We start from the raw sequence: 23,715 nt of genomic DNA on the forward strand, positions 1-23,715 counted from the left end.
CTGTTTACCTTCCCACCAAAGTGGTACCTATTTATCTACTTCCACTTTGACGTGCTTTTGAACTGCTGGGTTGGCAGGAGCAGGGACCGAGCAATGGGAGCTCACCCCATCACGGGGATTCGAACCTCCAACCTTCTGATCGGCAAGCCCTAGGCTCTGTGGTTTAACCCACAGCGCCACCCGCATCCTCTTGATGGGCTAGAACATAGCAAAATGCTTTATACTAGCTCAGTATTGTCCGCACTGACTGGCAGCAGCTCTCCAGATGTTCACATAGGAGAATTTCCCAGTACAACACAGATAAGCCTAGGACTGAACCTGGGACTTTCTGCATGCAAAGCAGATGCCCCATCACAGAGCTAGAGCTCTTCAATACTGCTGTTGCTTTGAGGGACTGGTGTGGCTTTGGGATTAGCAGTGCATACCTGCTCTTCACCTACTCATCCTACATATTTGCAACTATACAGCTGTTATTTAAAATACCAGCAGATTCCAGAATGCCCTCAGGAAACTGACCTATGTAAAACTGGTCTGAAACTTTCTACTGTGTGAGGAAGCCCGACATCCTGTTCTCACTGTGGTGGACCAGATACCTGTGGAAGCCTGAAAATGGGACTACTCTGGTTTCCAGCAACTAGTATTCAGAACATCTTGCCTCTAACCACTTCCTTTGTCTAAGTACTAAAGTTCTTCACCTGTGGATCAAGCACAAAGTAAATACTATAGTAAAATCCACTGTATTTTTTCACACCTCTTCCCATTTCTCCCCAGAAGCACAGCTGTACCTTGGTTCTCAAACAGAATCCGTTCCATTTGACTTCTGAAAAGGTTCAAAAATGAAGGTGTGGCTTCCGATTGGTTGCAGGAGCTTCCTGCACTCAATTGGAAGCTGAGGAAAGCCGCATCGGACGTTTGGTTTCCAAAAAAAGTTCGCAAACTGGAACACTCACTTCCGGGTTTGTGGCGTTTGGGAGCCAAAGCATTTGAGTTACAAGGCGTTTGAGAACCAAGGTATGACTGTACATAAAACAATCTATTCAGCTCTGTTTAGAAATGAGAAACAATACAACACGGGGAAGAACATAGATATGCACTCTACCACAAGAATTAGGAGACATGGATCACTTTTCTTCTTTCTAGTGATGAATTGTGTGGTCCTTCTTTGGTCTTGGCATAACTGCTATATTCAAGCAGATCAGCAGGGGAAATTATGGACTTCAAGTGACGGATGAGTATTTTAGGCTGAAATGAAGTACAATTATTATCATAGCTGGCAGATGGCAAATGAGAGAGTGAGAATTGGTGAAGAGGGGCTCTTATACATAATACAATATTTGCAGTACAATTGCAAACTGTCCAATGGAACATGAAGTCTATGGAATGAAAACTATAATTCACCCAGAGTGCCAAAACCAAGTGAAACGTAGGTATGTGTGCGGTAATTTTGAGGAGAAAAGAAGGGAAGTTCATTGCGTCATTTTTTGAAATAGATCGGACATCTTCCAAATGGCAATGGCGATAGAGTGACTTGTCACATAGGATGCCAACTTGGACCTCTGCTCACCCTTAAGAACACCTAGACAGGTTGGGAGCCAGGCAGGAGATAGATGCTCCTTCAAGTATCTTGTTATGGAAAAGGGATGACAGTAAAAGCTGTTTGATTGTGGAAGAGACTCCCTTGAGAGGTGGTGGTCTCTCCTTCCTTAGAGGTTCTTCAGCAGAGGTTGGATGGCTATCTGCCATGGTTGCTTTAGTTGAGATTCCTGCATTGCAAGGGGTTGGGCTAGATGGCCCTTGGGGTTCCTTCCAACTCTACAATTCTGTGATATGAAATATAAATGTATGTATGTATGTATGTATGTATGTATGTATGTATACATACCTGAAGGAGTGTCTCCAACCCCATCATTCAGCCCAGACACTGAGATCCAGCGCCGAGGGCCTTCTGGCGGTTCCCTCATTGCAAGAAGTGAGGTTACAGGGAGCCAGACAGAGGGCCTTCTCGGTAGTGACACCCACCCTGTGGAACACCCTCCCTTCAGATGTGAAGGAAATAAGCAGCTATCCTATCTTTAAAAGTCATCTGAAGGCAGCCTTGTTCAGGGAAGTTTTTAATATTTAATGCTGTACTGTTTTTAACATTTGATTGGGAGCCGCCCAGAGTGGCTGGGGAAACTCAGCCAGATGGGCAGGGTATAAATAATAAATTATTATTATTATTATTATTATTATTATGTAACACTTGTCAAGTGCAGCATATTCCACGATCCTCCTCTCATTCATCATTACTTTGCCAGTTTCACAAACACTCTCACTTTAGACTGAGAGACATGACTTGCTCAAGGCCACCTAAAGAACTCTTCTCAGAAGTGGAAATTAATTCCTTGCCTTCCAAGTCCTGCTTTCTCTCCATTGCACAACAATAAGGATAAAAGCTTGTCTGAACTAAAAGAAAAGAAAAGAAAATTACCTCTGAGGGCGAGAATGCTGAAAAAGAGATGTAATGCTTATCCACATAATCAGGCCCTAGCTGCAGCTTTGTCTTTGAGGAATAGGCCTGCATTTTCTTTTTTTTCTTTTCTTTTTTTAAAATTACAAAGGCGATATTCAGTTCACATGCTATTGGTGACGTTTAACCTTGCCATTTCAGAGATGGGCTTTTGATGACTACTTTTATTAAAAGGTAGGAGTCAATCATTTCAGCACCAGAATAAACACTCTTAGGCTTTTTACTTTGGTGCTAAACTGAGGAAGCATCTAGACTCTAGAGAATTAAAACAATAGTAACAAAACACAGCAGCCACGAAATTAAAAGACACCTGCTTATTGGGAGAAAAGCAATGACAAACCTAGACAGCATCTTAAAAAGTAGAGACATCACCTTGCCAACAAAGGTCCGTATAGTAAAAGCTATAGTTTTCCCAGTAGTGATGTATGGAAATGAGAGCTGGACCATAAAGAAGGCTGATCGCCAAAGAATTGATGCTTTTGAATTATGGTGCTGGAGGAGACTCTTGTGAGTCCCATGGACTGCAAGAATATCAAACCTATCCATTCTGAAGGAAATCAGCCCTGAGTGCTCACTGGAAGGACAGATCCTGAAGCTGAGGCTCCAATACTTTGGCCATCTCATGAGAAGAGAAGACTCCCTGGAAAAGACCCTGATGTTGGGAAAGATGGAGGGCACAAGGAGAAGGGGACGACAGAGGAAGAGATGGTTGGATAGTGTTCTCGAAGCTACCAGCATGAGTTTGACTAAACTGCGGGAGGCAGTGGAAGACAGAAGTGCCTGGCATACTCTGGTCCATGGGGTCACGAAGAGTCGGACACGACTAAACGACTAAACAACAACAACAACAAAACACATCTTGATGTGGGGCATGGGTGCAATTGTTGCTTTAGCAATGTCCCAGGTAATGTCATCATGATCACCTGAAACATTTGCCCAGTTAAATTTGCATATCGTAATTACTTTAACAATTTATGTGCCCCTCTAGCAGAAGATTACATTTTCCAAGTGAAAACATAATGTTATGAGTTTGGAGTGTTAAAATGGGTGCCAGACCCCTCTAATCCCTGGATCCAGCAAGTGTTGGGATTTAATCAAGGCTTCTCATTCTTGGAATAGCCAGACTAGCCTCCTAGTGAGGTGACATCCTGGATGATGAGCCATTAGGGGGGAGGGATTAAGGGGCTCAATGCAAGAGGGCAAAGGGGTGGGGGCCCTCCTTCAATAGAAAAAGCCAGCATTTGGAGTTGAAAGTGAGTGCAATGTTTTATTTATTAAATGTGTTCATCTATAGATCTCAGGACACTTCACAGCACAAAGGTACAAGATAAAAACACTTCATTATACACCTTTAGGCGCCAGGCAAAAACCTTCCTTTTTAACCAGGCCTTTGGTTGATCTGATTGACATCCTATACCCTTTAAAATTGTGGCTCTTTTGGGGGGGGTTATTGGGTTGTTGTTTTTATTTTGATTATATATATTCAGTGCTTTTTTCTGGGGAGACGCGGGGGTACACATACCCCTAATCATTTTGTGAATCTACATTTGGCCTCATTGAGGGGGAGTATTTCAATATGAGTAGGAAAATGAGAGTACCCCTAAACATTTTTAAAAGAAAAAAAAGCACTGTATATATTGTGGCTTTTATGCTGATCTTTTCTGTAACCTGCCCTGAGACCTCTGGCTATAGGGCAGTATATAAATTCTAATAATACAGTGGTATCTCGGGTTAAGTACTTAATTCGTTCCGGAGGTCCGTTCTTAACCTGAAACTGTTCTTAACCTGAAGCACCACTTTAGCTAATGGGGCCTCCTGCTGCTGCCGCGCCGCCGGAGCACAATTTCTGTTCCCATCCTGAAGCAAAGTTCTTAACCTGAAGCACTATTTCTGGGCTAGCTGAGTCTGTAACCTGAAGTGTATGTAACCTGAGGTACCACTGTAATAATAATAATAATAATAATAATAATAATACATAATACATAATAAAAAAACAAACCAAATCAATACCCCCCACCCCAAACCTTCTCCCACCAACACATTTGAAAGGGTATAGGATGTTAATCAGCCCAAGGCCTTGTTGATGGCAAGGATTGGCTTCTCTCTATCTGTGAATCCAATCCACAAAACAAGCATCACAAAATTGTGCCTTGAGGACATTTGGAGAGATTTGAGTTTACTGCTACCAGATAAGTACATCAGTTGCACAAGATAACAGCGTTGGCTTCTAAGTTTTCTCCCTTTTTCTTGATTAATTTTTCTGCCATAAAGGGAAAATGTCATGCAAAATATATACTTAATTATGATCTCCAAGGACTGTGTTTTGTCCAGTGGAAGGCACCCAAAATCTACACGGGATGGTAATTTTTGTATCTATGGATTATTTCCTTGTGACTGCCTCTTGTTTTGTTATAGTTCGTTAGGAACTCTGTTGATGTGGTGTTAGTTTATCAACCACTGTTTGGCCTAATTTTCATCAGCTGTGGCATACAGGAAAGCGCAAGGCCCCAGAATAACTTCAACGTGAAGTCAATGTATTACATTGTGTTGCAATTTCTTACTGTGGCCAGAAGGTGCCTCTCTTAGCACTCTTCATCTGGGCTTGGAAAGTGGGGCAGGCACTGAAGGGAGGGAGGGAAGAAAACAAGTTCTTTTGATGTGCGATGCTCTGTACATCTGCACAGCATATGGGATAGAAGTGGAGAGAAAACATTAGGAATACTATGGTGCATTCCTTCTGGAAATGAGTCACATCCACAGCATACATTTAAAGCACATGGCTTCCCTCAAAAACTCCTGGGAACTGTAGTTTGTTAAGAGTGCTGGGCATTGTAGCTCTGTGGGAGAGTAAACTTCACTTCCCATAATTTTGTCAGGGAAAGCCATGTGCTTTAAATGTATGGTGTAGGGGTCAGTGGAACACATTTTCTATGGCAGGAATAGGTAAGAGATAGATTCTGATTCATTGAAGGGTCACTGGCCAATTTCCTGAGGATTGCTGAGTGCTTTTTGGTTGCTAAACTTTGACACAGGCCCAGAGGAAAGTACATAGGATTCCGTAATGACTGAACAATGCTTTCAGGGTATGCACTTTTACACCAGTGATCATGACCTTCTACTTAAAATCACGAGGACCATAAGACACGTGAGCCTAACAATTACTTGTTGATTCATTTTCATTTCTTATATTTACACCTTACCTTTCCACACACAAAAGCACAAGGTGAATAACCACAATGACACACACCAATTGGCATAAAATAATAATAATAATAATAATAATAATAATAATAATAATAATACTATTAAAAACACAAGAAACGGTTAGTTTTTTAATGCTGGGCTGCTGAAAATCATTGGTATTTGGGGGCATGGATTCTGCAGCTGTACATATTTTGGTCTCAAGCATATGTTTGCTCTTGATTTTAGGTACCTTGCTGCAGATTTCCCAGGAGAGAAGGTCTGAGAATTCTGGCATAACTAACTTCCACTTTTCAGCTGCCTACTGCAATGTGGAATCCACTTGTTTTCATTGGTATGACTAAGCCCCTCCCAGCTCAACAAATGAGAATTGAAATGTGAATTAGGGCTGCTAAAACAAAGTTATTAAGAGCAGATCTTAGCAAGCATACAGATGTCTCCACTTATCCTGTTTATTTCTTCAGGAGCCACACAGAGACACCATAGCATTGCTGTCACACAAGTATAGAAAACCTTTCTTAACAGGAATAGGGTTTGGGGTTTTGTTTCATTTCTAATCCTGGGAGAAAACTATGAAGTCCAGGAGATGTACCTGAGCTTGCACCCACTTTACTGAAATTACTGATTCTGGGTTTTTGTGAACCCCTAGCCATTTTCTTGAAGTTTTTATTTGGCAGCCAAGCCATGGATTCACCTGGTGTCACTTCATCATAACCAGCGGATAACTGAAACTTTTATCTAATTTTTATTTTTGCAATGTCACTTGAGAAAATTGAACTGGACACACTCACTCCTGAAGATGTGGATGGCAGATGTTATTCTCAGCCAGAAATTTATGAGACCAACTTCAGCAATTCACATGTGGATTGGTGCAAACATGAACTTCATTCCTCAGTCTCTTTGCCCAGTGGTAAGCCTGAATTTAAATTCATTTTAAAGCGCCATCTTTTTATCTAATTATGTGTCTGGAATCACACATGTAACAGGCTTTTGACAACTAGCAGTTATATGTGTCAGGATAAATTAACAGGGCTGGTTAAAGGCATCCTGTACAATAGATGAACCATTTAGATTTTTAAGACTTCTGGGTCTGTTTGCTTTCAAAGGCATTTGGAAAGACTGCGCTTTATATTAGATTTAAGATTTGTATTAGTCCTACAGTGTGTTATTATACTGCCACAATCTGTGCAATTAATCAACGTTTTGATCTGGTAGGGGACACAGGGGAACAGGTGCTGGTGGTATATACAATAAGGACGTCCACATTGTCCATCTTCATATACTTTTGCTCTGGTCGATGATCTTCGGCGGGCTAGTTCTGCTGGATCTCTCAGCGGCCTTTGATACCATGAACCATAACATCCTTCTGGACCGTCTAGACGGGCTGGGGGCACTGTGATACAGTGGTTCTGCTCCTTCCTCCTGTTCAGAAAGTGGTGTTGGGGGGGTGAGTGTTCACTTTTTTCATCCTCTCTCCCATGATTTTTTAACATCTACATAAAGCTGCTGGGAGAGATAATCAGGGCTGTTCATCAATATGCAGATGATACCCAGCTCTACCTCTCTTTTCAATTGGAACCAGTGAGGGCAGTGAAGGTCCTGCGTGAGTGTCTGGAGGCGGTTGGAGGATGGATGGTGGCTAATGGATTGAGGTTGAATCCTGACAAGACAGAAGTACTGTTCTTGGGGGGACAGGGGGCGGGCTGGTGTGGAGGACTCCCTTCTCCTGAATGGGGTAACTGTGCCCCTGAAGGACCAGGTGTACTGCCTGGGAGTCATTCTGGACTCACAGCTGTCCATGGAAGCACAGGTCAATTCTGTGTCCAGGGCAGCTGTCTACCAGCTCCATCTGGTATGCAGGCTGAGACCTTGCCTGCCCACAGACTGTCTCGTAAGAGAGGTGAATGCTCTAGTTATCTCCCGCTTGGACTACTGCAATGTGCTCTACATGGGGCTACCTTTGAAGGTGACTCGGAAACTGCAATTAATCCAGAATGCGGCAGGTAGACTGGTGACTAGGAGTGGCCGCCGAGACCATATAGCACTGGTCCTGAGAGACCTGCGTTGGCTCCCAGTACATTTCCGAGCACAATTCAAAGTGTTGGTGCTGACCTTTAAGGCCCTAAATGGCCTTGGTCCTGTTTACTTGAAGGAGCGTCTCCACCCCCATTGTTCAGCCTGGACACTGAGGTCCACTGCCAAGAGCCTTCTGGCAGTTCCCTCACTGTGAGAAGTGAGGTTATAGGGAACCAGGCAGAAGGACTTCTCGGTAGTGGTGCCTGCCCTGTGGAATGACCTCCCGTCAGATGTCAAGGAGATAAGCAACTATCTTACTTTTAAAAGACATCTGAAGTCCTGTTTAGGGAAGTTTTTAATGTTTAATGCTGTCTTGTGTTTTTAACATTTGGTTGGGCGCCGCCCAGAGTGGCTGGAGAAACCCAGCCAGATGGGTGGGGTATAAATAATAAATTATCATTATTATTTTCAAATGAGATGACAAAACCTCAAAGATTTATCTGGGTCTCTATACAGAATAGCTGAAACCCTTTTTCTTCTGCAGTTATTCTCAATCCTTCCCAGGAATGGGTCTCACACACATTTGTCCATTGCGAAAGGGAAGGGTCAATATAAGGCTTGCTAATTTCATGACTCCATCTACTTTGACAGCAGGCCTCATGTGCGATGTCAACTTTCTCTGTTTGTCATTGGCTTCCCCCACCCCACCCCCCATGCACACACATTTGCACACATATTATGGTAGGGCAGGTGGAGAAGATGATGATGATTGGTCTTGTAGATGAGCTTTATAGAATCAACATTCACCAATGTGGGTGTGAGTGGAAGGCAACGAAGCTGTGATGGGGCAGCCAAGTTTGTCATCTATGTGTCTACCCAAATTGGAATCTATGGTTGCCAGTTTCATAACAAACTAGGATATTATAATTGATTTAATATCATGACATGTTCCAAAATGGGGAACTGCATTTTCTAGGTTTGGATGAAATGGGAAACTTTGGTTAATTAAAGGCTGCCTTGTCCGATTTCCTGAGCTGTGAAGGGAGGAGTGACAGATCTCTGTGTGAGACATTTGTGGCTCATTAATCCCAAGTGACCATCTGAAACATGCCGCCACCAACCTAGACTCTTTTATACATTGGATAGATGTCTGCTGCTTTAAAATAGTGATTTAGAAATAGCTGGCCAAGATCTGCTGCTAGTTTGTGAGTTGGTGCCAGAGCACCAGCAGTCTGTTATGAGGACACATTGCAAGGGGGCTGGAAAGAAGAATAGGTTTTGTGGAAGATTGAGCTCTGAATTTTATAAAGGGGTTTCTTTTGCCTACGCAAAACCTGCTTTTTTATTGAGAGGTCCCTTGGTGCCGAGATCTTGAAATTACTGTCTCAAAATAAATAAGAAAAATACAATGCAATATCACAAATGTCCATGAACATATGTTTAATGAATTGTTGAGAGTATGTCCCACCCCCCATTAATTCCATTCACGTTATTCCTGGCTCACTCACTGAAGAACTGCAGTTTGGATCTCTACTTTGCCTTCCTTAACTGTAGTACGCAGCCTATTTCATAATGAATGTCATCTTACATATCTCACAGGGGGTGTCTCTGACTGACTTACGCCTGCACCTGATGTATAATCACTTGTTTCCCCAGGAAGTACAAGCAAAAGAAGAATACCACACCTGAATGTAAACATGGATCTGCTTTCGTTTAGAGGAAAGAGGAACCATGTCATAGGAATAGGACATAAATGTAAACTATAGTAACCTGTACTTAACATGCACATGCAGGTACAGCTTGAAGCAAATGGATTTGGGTTCTTGTTTTCCGCTGAACTTGACTTAGCAATTGCACTTTCTAACCTTAAGCATATCATAGCAGAAACGTTTGAATTAAGGCATATTCCAACAAAGCAAAAATACTTGTGGAGGATGTGGAGCGAGCCTGGTGAGGGGTGTGGCCTGGGGAAAGAGGGTGTGGCTTGTGATGAACCCCGAGGGCCAGATTGTGTGGCATGGAGGGTCATGCTTGGCCTCCAAGCCTGAGATTCTCCGCCCCTGCACTAAAGTATGGACATCTTGTGTCTAATTTCTCAACATAGTGCAAGGTATAGCCCAACATCAGGCAATATTTTTGCTGACTCTCTAGTCCTGAATGTTGCTGCTCACAATGAGAGCTGAGCGATGTTGCATCACTGCAGCCAATGACAGGCCCCTTTTGAAACACTTTTTAAAGTTTTGAGTTTACTTCATTACCGTTATCTTGCAGCTAAGGCTGAGTCTGGTAATATTCTTCTGTGTTTTTACTTCAACGCCATCATTTTTTTCATTTCTTCAAGACTCATGGATCTGCTTGAAACATTTCCCCAAACTTCATGGCGCTTGGCAAGAGTTTTGTCCATCTAGGGATGTGTCTGTGAACTTGCCAGTCCAGTGCTGAACTTCCACCTTTTATTCTCACTCTTGTTTCTTATTATAGCTGACCCCCCCCCCCCATCTGCCTCTTCAGCTCTTTCCCATCCTGACACCATGTGCATGGATGCCTGAGAACTGTTTTACTCCTCCTCCAACACTGGTTTGCAAGTCTAAGCCAAAGTGAGTGTTGCACTCCATAGACAATAAGGTTGCCAGCTTTTGAACCTGAACCTTTTAGTCCTGTCTTCAACAATTTGATCTTTGGCAACTGACACTACAGGCAATAATATTTCTGTGAAAAGTTTCACTGCTAATTTCTGCACATTGAACTGATGTTGACGTAATAGGACAAGGCAGCTTTCCCCACCACTACAAATGACCAGTTGGCAACCGTATAAAAATACTGCATAACTTGCAATTATGCACATGTCTGCTTAATCACCAGAGAAGGAAATTACAAATACCCAATATGAATGCATTCACAGACACTGCTTAGTAGCCTCACCTTGCCTTATGGGTGGGCTTGCCCTGAAAATAACACAGTAATCAGGCCGCTAGGTACCTGCAGGTTAGATGGAGGATCAGAAAAAGATTTACATCCACCTGGACACCAGTCCTCTCCAACTATATCACCCCCTGCCACTGCTCACCAGACTATACGGGTGTGTGTGTGTGGGGGGGGGGGTAATATGTGAGAACCAGCCTGCTTTGCCAACTTGGGAATCATATTTCAGGCTCTGTCTAAATCAATTATAAGTGATCCGTGTTATGTACTGAAGTTCTCACCCTGGGCCAGCAGGGGGAAACTGTAGATAGTTATGCAAATGAAGGATTGAATGTGACGTTCGGTGATTGGATGGATACTGTAGATAGTTATGCAAATGAAGGATCAAAAGTGACATTCAGTGATTGGATGGATACTGTAGATAGTTATGCAAATGAAGGATCAAAAGTGACGTTCAGTGATTGGATAGTTTTAGAAAGTTGCTACAGTAACGTTGTACTGGAGCTCTATATAAGCAGGCTGACTGAGCCCTTCAGTTCAGTTCTGTTGTGGCCTCTGAATAAAGAAGAGCTGTTTGAAGAATCGCTGTGTCGTCTGATATGTTCACCCACAACTTAACAATCCGCAGTTACAAAAACATGGTAAGAGTTATAAAAGTGTCTTCTCGGGAGAAAGGGAGAAGTAAATATGTTGACCTGCTCTTAAAATCTCAGCAGTCTTGTATGTAGAGTAACCTAGAACCCTTCCCACAACATTTTCAGATGCAGAAGAGATCTGCTGGACACGTCTAACATAATACAAAGTCTTTTCAAACTGATGTTCTTAAGCACCTCCCATTATAGTGGTGGTTGTTGGTATTTGGGGTGGGCCTGAATCCTTGTATAAGGCTGATTCCCTAAATCAATTTGCAAGCTCCAAAGGCTTCCTGAAGTTAATGAGATGCTGACAAGCTTATCATAAGCTTTCCCAACAGGGGCCCCAATCAGTTAAGCATTATTTTCTCACAGCAGATGGATTAAAAAGCAACTTAACAACAATGTGTATCATGTTGATGAATGTTGCTCTTGCAAAGAATGACCAAAGTACAATGAGAGATGAGTTGAAAAAGTGACAGCATTTATTATCAACGTTTTCAGAGCACCAGAACTTTATCTTAATCAGATTCTCGAGGGTTGCTTTTCTTTTCAAATGGCACTATAATTCTCTCTCTGAGGTTTAAAGTAGGAAGAAAGTCATTTGATATATATGTTGCTATGGTTTAGCTAAGGTTTGAATGAATCACTGTAAACAAATTCCGTCTGGCATTCCGAATATTGTCTCCTAGGAGAGACAATATACTGAACCATCACCATTGATAAAAATGGGGCTTTGTTACTGCAGCCAAAATATAAGACCTTATTTTCTTGGTTCATTGATTGTTTCTAGGCAGCAACTCAAAGCCCAGTTTTTACTAGAATGCTAAACCTGTATCTAGTTAATTCTGCTTCACACAGAGGCATTTTCTGAAAGTTATTTAGTGCTGTCAAAGCTCAAGATTAACTTAGGCATGATGTTCTGTTTTTATATTCAAACATGCACATCTCGGTACAAAAATGTAACATTCATATATGCCATATATGCTTCAGATATAACTTTCCATATTTAATATACATTGTGAGAAGCTATCAGGTCCATACAGTCGTACCTTGGTTTTCAAACACCTTGGGAGTCAAACATTTTGGCTCCCGAATGATTGAAAACCAGAAGTGATTGTTCCAGTTTTTGAACGTTCTTTGGAACCCGAACTTCCAATGTGACCTCTGCAGCTTCCTGCAGCCAATTGGAAGCTGCGCCTTGGTTTGTGAACGTTTTGGAAGTCAGTCTTCCAGAATGGATTCCGTTCAACTTCCAAGGTACCACTGTATTCTCAATTTCCATGTGTGTTGAAGAGAGAGAGAGAAAATAACATTGCTTAAAACATCTAGGCCACTTCATAACTTACATGAAACAACATGTCCCTTTTAAGAAACGATACTCAAGTTTGAAATCTTTTGTGAGAAGTAGTCCAAACAATAAGGTTGTGCAAATGCTGTGCCTCTAGGTAAAACTAGCCCTGTGTGGGCTTGTATGCTCCTCCTGTCTCTCCTCTCTTTCTCTGATACAACTACAAGGAGATCAGAAGCTTCCACGTTAATTTTAGATTACTCACTATTTAACATGTCATTTGAACCCTCAACTGTGATTTATCTTAACTATGGTTGGTGAAAAACAGCCAGCATTATAAACTATAGTTAGAAGTTGGCTTGTTGGGTTTGGACAACATGGCAAATTGTGGATAATCAAGTGAAAGCTTCAAACCTCCTCCTCACAGCCTTTCCAGGGGAATGGAGTGTGCTTGAGTCCTGGGGACTCATTCTTGTAATATTAAACTATGGTTTAGCACTATGTGCTAACCAACCTAATATATAGCTGAAACAGATTTGGCTAAACTACCTGATTTGTAACAGCATGTTTGTTTATGTTGTGATGGATTTTAACAGACAAATTTGCTTGACATTTTGTGGTTGGCTATTTTCAAACACTTGAGGTTCTTAATCAGTATGTATTCCTTCCCCTATTAAGTGGAATAAAAGGTATTTACCATAACAATATTTGCTTTTGTAACCGAAGCTTGTCAACTGCTGTTAAAACCAAATGTGCTAATGGCTTATGGATTTGAGGGAGAAAAATGTACAGAACATAGTAACTGATGTACAATTAATGGTGAAAGAAAAAATGATTTATTTATTTTGGCAGGTCTGATCTGTATTTGGGATCTTGGCATGGGGGGTGGGGTTGGGGTCATTTGTTTTATCCCTCTGCTCCCTCAGTTGCTAATTGCATGAGTACTGTGTCATCTTAGTTTGGTTCTAAGAAATGGGAGAAGCTTAAACCGAGGAAAATTAGGTTTGCTTTAGGCTATCCATGACTTCACAGCTAAGTGATGCTGTAGTCATGCTTTTGACTATAGTGCTATAGTTTCCAGAACCCTGTTGGTCAATTGGCTTCTTTGGGTTCTCAAATGTAAGCAACATGACTATTCATTTGACTATGACAAATGTAAGCAACATAGTATTCAAGTCTGCTACAAGCAAGCCATTCTTCAGCCGGAACTTGCTGGAACTCAGTTCTGGCACCTCTCAGGTTGGCGCCACTGCCATTCAAAAAGAACAAGAGAGGTGTTCATGGTGAGTTCCAGCACCTCTTTTTCTAGAACAATAGCACTGGCTACGAGTATTCAGTTTTGGACCCAGATTATGAAAGTCTTGGGTTCAGTCTACTTGGCCTGGTTTTCATTTTTTGCAATAAATGCTTAAATTAAATTTCTCACCATTTTCACTCTTCATCATTCTCATATATATATATATATATATATATATATATATATATATATATAATGATGAAGAGTGAAAATGGTGGGAAATTGTATTTCAAGCATTTATATATGTAAAATCTTGTTCTTGTGACAGCTAATGCAATTAAGATCAATATTCAGCAGCCATCTTTTTCAATGAGCTGTGACCAGGAACACAAGGCCAAGTTCAAAGCTGCCAAGAGAAATAATTATGTAGTGGACTTGCAAAGTAGAATATAAATTATTAGAAGTGTCTCTGACCTCTGGATTCTGTGAAACCCATTTCATTATTACTGATAGGTAGCAGGATAACTATAGATGTCTTACTGAGCTGTTGTCATTTTTAATTTGGACTTTACCTAGGAGTCCAAATGGAAGTGTAATGTTCAATTAGCATCACATCCTTGTAATAAGAGCCTTGAGCATAAGAAGTAAAATGAAGAGACAGTCTACTATCCCTACTCATGCGTGTCATTTTAAAAAGGAAATGGCTAACATTGAGACTCTTAATTCTGAAAGGTAGCTCAGTACATTGTCACCAGTGTTGACAAAGTTGAGATTGGCTGTCAGGAAAAAAATGCTCACCATTTTTAAAAATGAGGACAATGTCATAGAGAGAGACAGCTTGTACTTTTGTTCCTATAACATGTGAACAATACTACCATATGTCCCAAATAAATGGCCTGGGAACAGAATGGAAAAACCCTGGAAGCCTGGAAAGAAAACATTAGGAGCCATGCCCATCAAACCTTTCCTGCCCGAGATAGCTGTCATTTTAGTTCCTCATCTGAGATCACTGAATGTGAAAATAAATAAATAAAATTAAAATATATCTAAGCAGGGATGCCAGCAGGATTTTCTAGGAAGCAGATTAGGCTCTCTGCTTGACTTGCGAAAGAGGTAACAGATATGTGCAACATTAGCATATGCTTTGTGCAATATGCAAATTTGTATCCTCATTGTGGGTGTGGGTGTTGGAGGGGCCACACACAAGTAATAATATGTCTTGCAGACAGAATGTCAACAGATGAAGCATTTCCCACAATTGTATTTCCATACTAGAAAAGGCTCCACCTGTTCATTTTTGCCTCCCCCCACCACTTCCCTGGTATCTCCAGTTACAATTGGAAGAGACCTGAAGTGTAGGTGGGTTCCCACGAGGCAAGACACAGTGATAACAGCAAGAACTGCTCATATACATTTCTGAAGACCTGGGCCACTCACACTCCCAATGTGATTGGCTGTCTAAACTTCCAAGCTGCAACTCATGGCTCAGAGTTTAAGGGCCAATGGCAGAGGCCCAAATCGTAAAATGGTCTGTGATTGGATATCCTGTATTGAATTAGAACACAGGAGCTCAGAATCCTTAGTCTAGACTCAAGCTCAGGCAAACACAAACCACTGAATACATAACAAGAACCATGCCTGAAACCCTGGAGAACCAATTCCAGTCAGTGCAGACAATATAGATAAACCAATGATCTTCCAGAATATTTCCATTCTGTTCCTAGGCCATTTTGGGGGGACATATAGTAGCATTGTTCACCTTATATGGAGATATAAGGTGGATTCCTATTTACAGTGGTACCTCAGGTTAAGTACTTAATTTGTTCTGGAGGTCCATACTTAACCTGAAACTGTTCTTAACCTGAAGCACCACTTTAGCTAATGGGGCCTCCTGCTGCTGCCGCACCATGGGAGAACAATTTCTGTTCTCATCCTGAAGCAAAGTTCTTAACCTGAAGCACTATTTCTGGGTTAGCGGAGTCTATAACCTGAAGCATATGTAACCTGAAGCGTATGTAACCTGAGGTACCACTGTACTTCTATGGTCTGCAGGGTGGTGAGTAATGACAGGTGTTCTCCATGGCAGTCAGTCATTTGTGAAACTCCCTCCCTGACAGTGCATGTCTGTTCCCTATGCTGATGGTATTTAGGTGCCAGTTAAAGATATTGCTGTTCATCTGGGCCTTTGAAACATGAATGTTTAATCAGATTTCAGATGCTGGTATTGCACTAGGTAAAAATGTACTCTGTAGTTGCTTTGATTGTATCGGTTGAAGTCTTACATGGTTTCCACTAAGCTCCCATAAGAGGATGGGCAATATGGAAATGAAAATAAATAAATAACAATTGATAAAACATATTTCCCCTTAGGAACATAATCCACTTTGTGGCCTTGTGTCCCTAGGCAGATAGATCATGGCAGCCCTTGCATGCAATGATCCATGGGATTCTGGCAATATCAGTACTGTACATTCACTGGCTCTTAAAAAGAGAGAGAGAAAATTGAATTAGATGCTATAATAACAAGTTAATCCCTTTGGTACCAATATGAAAGCCCCGGTCATGTTGAAGGACCATATTGTGCTAATATTAAAGATCTTTGTCTTGATTTTTTTTGGGGGGGGTGGATGCAATTTTCATATATATAGAAAGAGAGGGGGGTTTATATGACTAAAGAGTTGAAATACTCTTTCCTCAAATGCGGAGGGTTCGTTGCCAGTGGGTAATTTAAAGCTCACACAGAAGTCTAACGTGCTGAGTCATTGACCTCTGCCCTCAAGGTTCATGACTTACATCCTTGCATGGCTGAAACAGATGGAAACTACGCTGGATATAGAAGTTTAATGTTTCCCAAAGGCCCCATTTCTCTTGTGTGCTCTTCCTCCCACTAATGAACTATTTACTTTTAAGATGGGGACAGGGGGGCAGTTCCACAAATCCAAGTCTATTTAAAGGAAAACTGTGCAGTGATTTATGATGGGATAGCAACAGGCAGCTGTCTTTTTTGTTACAAGAGGCCATCTTTCCTAGAGCATACTGTATAGTAGGCGGCATTGGTTGGCATGCAAAATATGTAAATGGCATTGGCTGATTCAGCAGGTATTGAATTGTGTTGGTTGACATACCAAGAAATGCTGGTGTATGGCTAGGAGGAATGCGTAACTTGTCTCAGACTCCCAGATGTCCCTCTCACTGCCTTTCTGTCTGTCTTTCTCTCTCAGTCTCAGCAAGAGTTTGTTTCTTGGTTACCAGGTGACTCAGCCCCCTCTATACTCAAGCCCTTTCCTCTTCTGTGGGGACAGCTTGCCTATGTCAGCAGACACAGACTCAGCCATCTAAACTCCTCGAAAAAGGACAATATCCATGACATTTTTGAAATGGAAAGGCTTCCCTTTTCAACACTGCCTTTTCAGGCTTGTTTTTATTCTATAGGCTAATGGAACACTAACAAAAAGCAGTGCTATCTGCAAAATTAGAGAGCAGGGGAGAAATTTGGTTCTGTGCACCTAGTTTGCCTAATCCCCCCCCCCCCAAAAAAATGGTGTCTGGGTGGAATTGTCTAAATGCAGCTAAAAATGTCTGGGGAAGCCCAGGTGCCTGGTAGTCCATATCGGAAGTGTTGGGGTTTTTGGTGATTTTCCTTTTAAAAAAAGGTTTTAATTTTTTTTCCCTTGGAGATTTTGCCCAACAACTTTGGGCCGAAAGAAAAAGAAAAAGAGCTCAACAACTTTTCTATCCAGATTTTCACTTTTTGAAATATGGCAACCCTAAGCGATTACTGAAAGTAACAAAGAAAATTATATTAGGGGAGATGGCTTACAAACATGGGCATATTGGGACAAATATACACTAAAATGCTAACAGACTTTAATGAGGAATTTTTTAAAAGTGAAAACTCATACAGAAATGTGGTGAACTGAACGGAAGACTGGAAAAATAAAAAATTGCGGAGAAACTAACACTGAGAGAGTCATCCACCCCTGATTTTAAAAGGCATAATGTAAGGCAAGAAAAGAAGAAACATCCTCTAGCATAATTGGTAGGGTCCTCTTCATTCATCTTTTTCTTCAGGGGTAGAGTGCTATTGCTTATATACTGAAAACAGCAGCACCCAAACACAAATAAATATGCAACAGGGGACTCAGAAGAACTCCAAAGCACACTCCAGAAAAATATAATATACAATGATGATAATAATGAAAAGAGATACAACCCCCCCCCCAAAAAAAGGGGAAAAAAGAAAACTTAAAAATGAAAGAAGATACAAAATCCCTCAAAGAAAGCAAAAACTCTGCATACCTCATGAGAGTGGAGAACGTAAGAATAACCTGTTGGATCAGGCCAACGGGCCATCCGGTCCAGTGTCCCATTCTCAGAGTGGCCAACCAGATGCCTGTGGGAAATCAGGGAGCAGAATATGAGCACAAAGGCCCTCTCCTCTCCCATGGTTTCCAGCAACTGGTATTCTGAAGCATTGCTGTCTCCAACTGTGGAGGTAGAACACAGCCATCCTGACTAGTAGCTGTTGATCACCCTCTCCTCCATGATCCTCTTTTAAAGCCATCCATCATGGTTGCCATCACTGCCTCCAGGGGAGGAGTAGGGGGCAACGGCAGAAGTGAGAGAGCTTTCTCTTGCTCCCCACATCTGCTACTTCAGCTCTGTGCAGTATTTTTGTATCCCAGTGGGGAAAGAGGCTGGCTGAAATCTGACTAGGAGCACTACTGTTAGAGGTCAGGATCCACAGCAGTATTTTGTCACAGGTCTCAACTGTATTTTTAAAGTAGATAGATAGATGATAGATGATAGATTAGATAGATAGATAGATAGATAGATGATAGATAGATAGATAGATAGATAGATGATAGATGATAGATAGATAGACAGACAGACAGACAGACAGACAGACAGACAGACAGACAGACAGATAGATAGATAGATAGATGATAGATGATAGATGATAGCTAGCTAGATAGATGATAGATTAGATATAGATAGATGATAGATAGATAGATAGATAGATGATAGATATAGATAGATATAGATAGATGTTGCTTCAGAGCCGCTTCCTACAAGTTAACAAAGACCATCATGAAAAGCATGTGTGCTCATGGTTATCTTATATGCTTTAGATCAGTTTCATCCAGTGTCATTTCCAGCTGCTAAAGTCCCACTTAGTAGAAATTTTCCATCCCACGTAGTGTTGGTTTCCCTCTCACTTTGTCAGGGGACCGTGACAACCAGGTATAAGATGTTGGCCAATGGGGATTTGTCCTCCAGACAAATTTCCCTTGGGAAGCCTCGGCAGATGGGATTGCTCATCATTTCTTGAGTCTGATTGATCACCATATTTGGTGTCAGGAAGGAATTTTTCCCAAGATCAGCTGATGTTCCCCAGGTCAATGTCAATTTTATGGTTTTCTTTGGACTTTTGTGGCTTGGCACCTTCTGAAACACATCTATTTGTGGCACATGAAGGTCTGGAAGGATCAAGCATGTTTGTTCTGAGGGGTTGGTGGGTGGGTGGCCCGCGCTCATGACAAGACCTTTTGGATCCTTCCAACTCTTTGATGCTACAGTTCTATGGTATACTGACTAGGGGTGCTCAAAGATTTCATTCAATACACATTTTTTTTATGGGAGACAATATGATTCATACTTCTGGATTAATATGAACATTAGAATCCTTCAGTTTCCACACTTCTCCAAATTAGAACTGATTATAACAAAACTCCATTGACCAAAGAGAAACGGGTTCTGCACTTATGAAATGCAGCTGTGAGGAACCTATGGCCTGTAGTTCTAATCAGGCCCACCAGAACTCTGAATTGCACCCACAAGGCAATTTCAGGCCAGTAACCTAATGACATGGATGTGGGTGGCGCCGTGGGTTAAACCACAGAGCCTAGGACTTGCCGATCAGAAAGTCGGCAGTTCAAATCCCCGCGATGGGGTGAGCTCCCGTTGCTCGGTCCCTGCTCCTTCCAACTTAGCAGTTCGAAAGCACGTCAAAGTGCAAATAGATAAATAGGTACCACTCTGGTGGTAAGGTAAACGGCGTTTCCGTGTGCTGCTCTGGTTTGCCAGAAACGGCTTAGTCATGCTGGCCATATGACCTGGAAGCTGTATGCCGGCTCCCTCGGCCAATAAAGCGAGATGAGCGCCACAACCCCAGAGTCGGTCACGACTGGACCTAACGTTCAGGGGTCTGTTTACCTTTAACCTAATGGCATATGGTATGTTATGCTTCAATCTGAGATAAGGCTCTGCTTGTTCTTTGATGGTAAAATGCAGCAGCAGGTGCTTATGTCTGATCTTAGAGCTGTGACCCCCCACTGTGCTAAGACTGGAGATAAGCCTCTGCCTGTTGTCTTGTAAAGAGCAAGCAGGGCCTTGTCTCCAATCTTCTTCCCCACCTCTGATGAAATGTTCAGTTATTAGGGTGCAATTCAACATCAGGCTAAGGTGATTGTTCCATCAGCTCAAGTAGGTCTGTTTGCCAGACAAAACGATCTCCCCGCTCTTTCCCCTGCATTCTGTTCTGGGGGTTCATCCAACCTGCCAGAGTCCTGGGGATGGAGAGAGCAGAAAGTTTTGTTGCACTAGCCAGAGTCATTGTGCTAGCTCCCACCAGTTAAGCTATTTAGTTGAATCGGGCACTTAATAAATTATTTGAACCAATTAATCCAACTTTGTGGCTGAACAAAAAAAGAAGGGTCTTAATCCCAGTTTATGGAGCAATCATAACATACCGCTGCCACAGATGAGACTCCCTGGCCTTGCCACTCACAGCAGCAGCATCAGAAGCGGGAAGGGCAGGTAGTATATACACACATATTTGAAATATATAGGAAGCCAAATGTTCTAAATAAAAAGGAATCTGAAAGATGCTTGGAAAATCTAAATATTTTTTTAAATGAGAATTTGGCTGCCTGTTAGTCTCCATGTTTGCTTGCACAATGCTAATTTACTATGAATGCCATTCACTTTGACATCATATCACCAGGAATTGTACATTTATATAAATGTTGTTAATTAGTCTTTTGTTTATCTGATGTTCACTTTGTTTTGCAAGACCGAAAAAAATAGCCGGACCATTTCAGGTCAACTGCCCTGAATTTTGCAATGTAACCTACCTCTCAATGCACTCTGTATTCTGTGAAAGGAACTGGATTCAACGGTGCAATTTTAACAAGGTGGCATTGGAAGAGAATGTCATAAATGAGCATTACACGTCGTATTTTCTACTCTGTATCAACACTGTCATGGCAGAAGAGGACAGTTTAAAGAACAAAGTAGAGGGCAGGAATAAATAAGGAGTTCTCAAAATGAAAGGAACATAAGCATTGATATTTTTCAGGGCTCTGTATTGGGTCTGGTGCTATTTAATAAATGGTCAGGAATAAGTGGTGATATAGTAAACCTCCTGATAGCACTAAAATATTAAGGAGATGAAAATGAAAATGTACTGCAAAGAACTACAGAAGGAACATTTCCAAACCAGTTGAATTAGAAACAAAATGGCAAATTATGTTCAGTGCCTGTGTAGAAGAGCGCTAGCCAATGTGGTTTCAGCCATATACTGTGGATTACCAATCCCATCATCTGGGACCATTGGCCAGCCTGTCTATGGCTGATGTAAACTATAGTCCAAAACATCTGGCTACTCATAAGGTAATGTTCATTAGGACAACAACTGTCAATTTCATATGCACATTAATATTGTCTGAACCAGTGGGAACTAACAAGTACTGATGTAGCTCTGAGGCCAGCAAGAACCCTTGGGATTCATCATGTTCACTTCCAGTTGTGAATCTAAAATTATGGCTCCTGAATCCTTATTGAACTTGGATTTTCATCTGAGCCAGAGAAGAGTTCACCCCTCCCTATCTTTCAGCTTATTGGCAGGGCTGGGCCAAGACCTGAGGTGCACCCCAAAATGCCCCTGTCCCACCAGGGAAGGAAGGGTGAGTGAAGATCTGCATCAGGAACAAGGTTGGAATAAACATCTACAATGTGAACAAGGCAAATTCCATAGAACTGGAAAGAGTGCAGAGATGATCACGAGACTGGAGCATCCTCTCTATAAACTAAATCTAAAATGTTGGGGGTGACTAGAAAGGGGGGCATGTCAGAGATTATCAAATTACCCAAAGCATGGAAAATAATGAACAGAGAGAATTCTTTATGTTTCTCATGACATTAGAACCACAGCTTTCCCAAAGGAATTGATTGGAATTGCTTTCGGGAAGAGCAAAAGGGAGTCTTTCATCACAGAGTGTCAAGCCAGTGGAATTTGCTGGTGGTTTTTCTGCTGAAAATGATCTCCAGTCCAACCTGCATTTTTTCCCCATGGGAGAAAAGATAAGAATATTCAGCAGTAAGCGACCTGCCAACGCATTCTTTATGAATATTAAATAGGCTTGCAAAATATTAAATATAAATTTAGGCCACAAATACTATGCTTATCATTAACTTTGTTTGTCTTTGTATTTTCATGCCACAAGAACTTTGTTTCTTAAAACACATGGTGGCCCTGATGAATTTCATTCCAAAGTATTCTTAGATAAAGCAGATTTAATCACTCAGAAGTTGTTGTCGTTTCCTTGAAAGTCAGCCGTGTCTAACTGGCAAAGCTCCTACTCTGTTAGTGAGAAACACACAGGGCATGAAGGTTCAGGGGGAAAGAATGAGAAGAGGCTAAAGGTAAGGTGGCAAAAAGCCAATTAAACTGTAATGGGAACATATGGAGATTTATACAGTCGCCTGTGCATTCAAGGGGCATGGGAGGAGGTCGCAAACCCACCTGGGCTAGCCCCAAGTGATGCATGCCTATGTTGTACCCCTGGCACAACCTCGTGCTGTAGAAATGTTTCTCTGTCTTCTGCACATTATGAAAAAGTGATGTACGCTCATAAAGCCCTCACAACCATATGCACATTTAGCTCTTTCCCACACCAGCCAAATGTATGCACGATAGCAAAGAATTCCTGCTGCATGCTGGGACTGTAGTGGACACTCGGGTTGCGAATGGGAGGCACGCTCGCAACCCGCAGTGTCCGCAACCCACAGCTCATTTGCGGGTTGTGATTCAGCACTTCTGCGCATGCACAAAGCGAAATTTAGTGCTTCTGCGCATGCGTGAGTGCTGAAACCCGGAGGTAACCCATTCCGGTACTTCTGGGTTTCGGCACGTCCGTAACCCGAAAACGCGCAACCTGAAGCGTCTGTAACCCGAGGTATGACTGTATTCCCTTCACCCCTGTCACACCACACAAACATTTTATTCATCATAGGAGTGGGAAAGTCATGTGAACTTCCCTAGCAACAAGCTGAGTCCTTGTTGCTCAGACCAAACTAGGCCTGCCTTCAAAGCTGCTAACAGGGTGAGTTTCGTCACATGGTGTCTACTCGGATCAATGTGATGTTTAAGCTGTTTCATCTAGCTTTTTCGGATCCCTCTGCAGTTCCTCTTTCTCACCTGAGCTTGACTGCTAAACACCAGGTACCAGCCTCTCCCTGCCTGACATTTCCAAGGCGCCAGGTTCAGAGGTAGCTGTCATCTGGTCTCCATAGGCCTGCGCACAGCCAGAACCTGATCCGAACTTTCAGACCATGTGGTCAGGACAGGAATTGTGTTGCTGAAACAAAGGAAAAGCCAAGGGAAGCCCAAGGTTAGAATTGTTTATTCTCATATATAAAAGTCTCCTTTTTGTTTATGTTTAGTTCTTCTGCAGTCTCCCTCTGGAATGGGTGTGGGTGTTTGTAAATCTCCTTGTGAAGAGTGATTTGTAGAGTGAAGACTGAATTAGGGGACCTTTCCATTTACGGCCTCTCTGTTATGAAATGTTTTGGTTTAGTGATCTTGGTAATGTAGCTTGTAAAGTGATAAAAATACCTTTTAGCA

General features: G+C 41.9%; 1 protein-coding gene and 1 long non-coding RNA gene across 3 annotated transcripts in view; one reads left to right on the forward strand and one right to left on the reverse strand.

Moving 5' to 3' along the window:
* Positions 1-1,133: 1,133 nt before the first annotated feature.
* LOC309353851 lies at positions 1,134-18,429 on the reverse strand. The gene is made up of 3 exons (XR_014162076.1): positions 18,108-18,429; positions 2,471-2,566; positions 1,134-1,242 (listed from the first exon to the last, which is right to left on the reverse strand). It is a non-coding gene; the product is annotated as an uncharacterized lncRNA (long non-coding RNA).
* ANO3 (anoctamin 3) overlaps positions 6,134-23,715 on the forward strand; it is a 232,421-nt gene continuing 214,839 nt past the window's right edge. For both annotated transcript variants that reach the window (XM_081882795.1, XM_081882796.1), the window contains exon 1: positions 6,134-6,620. In XM_081882795.1, coding sequence (XP_081738921.1) covers positions 6,467-6,620 — 154 coding nt within the window. In that variant the 5' untranslated portion in view covers positions 6,134-6,466. The remainder of the gene's footprint in view (positions 6,621-23,715) is intronic.

The sequence above is a fragment of the Podarcis melisellensis genome (assembly GCF_964234715.1).
Source record: "Podarcis melisellensis genome assembly, chromosome: 1".
Classification (NCBI taxonomy): Eukaryota; Metazoa; Chordata; class Lepidosauria; order Squamata; family Lacertidae; genus Podarcis; species Podarcis melisellensis.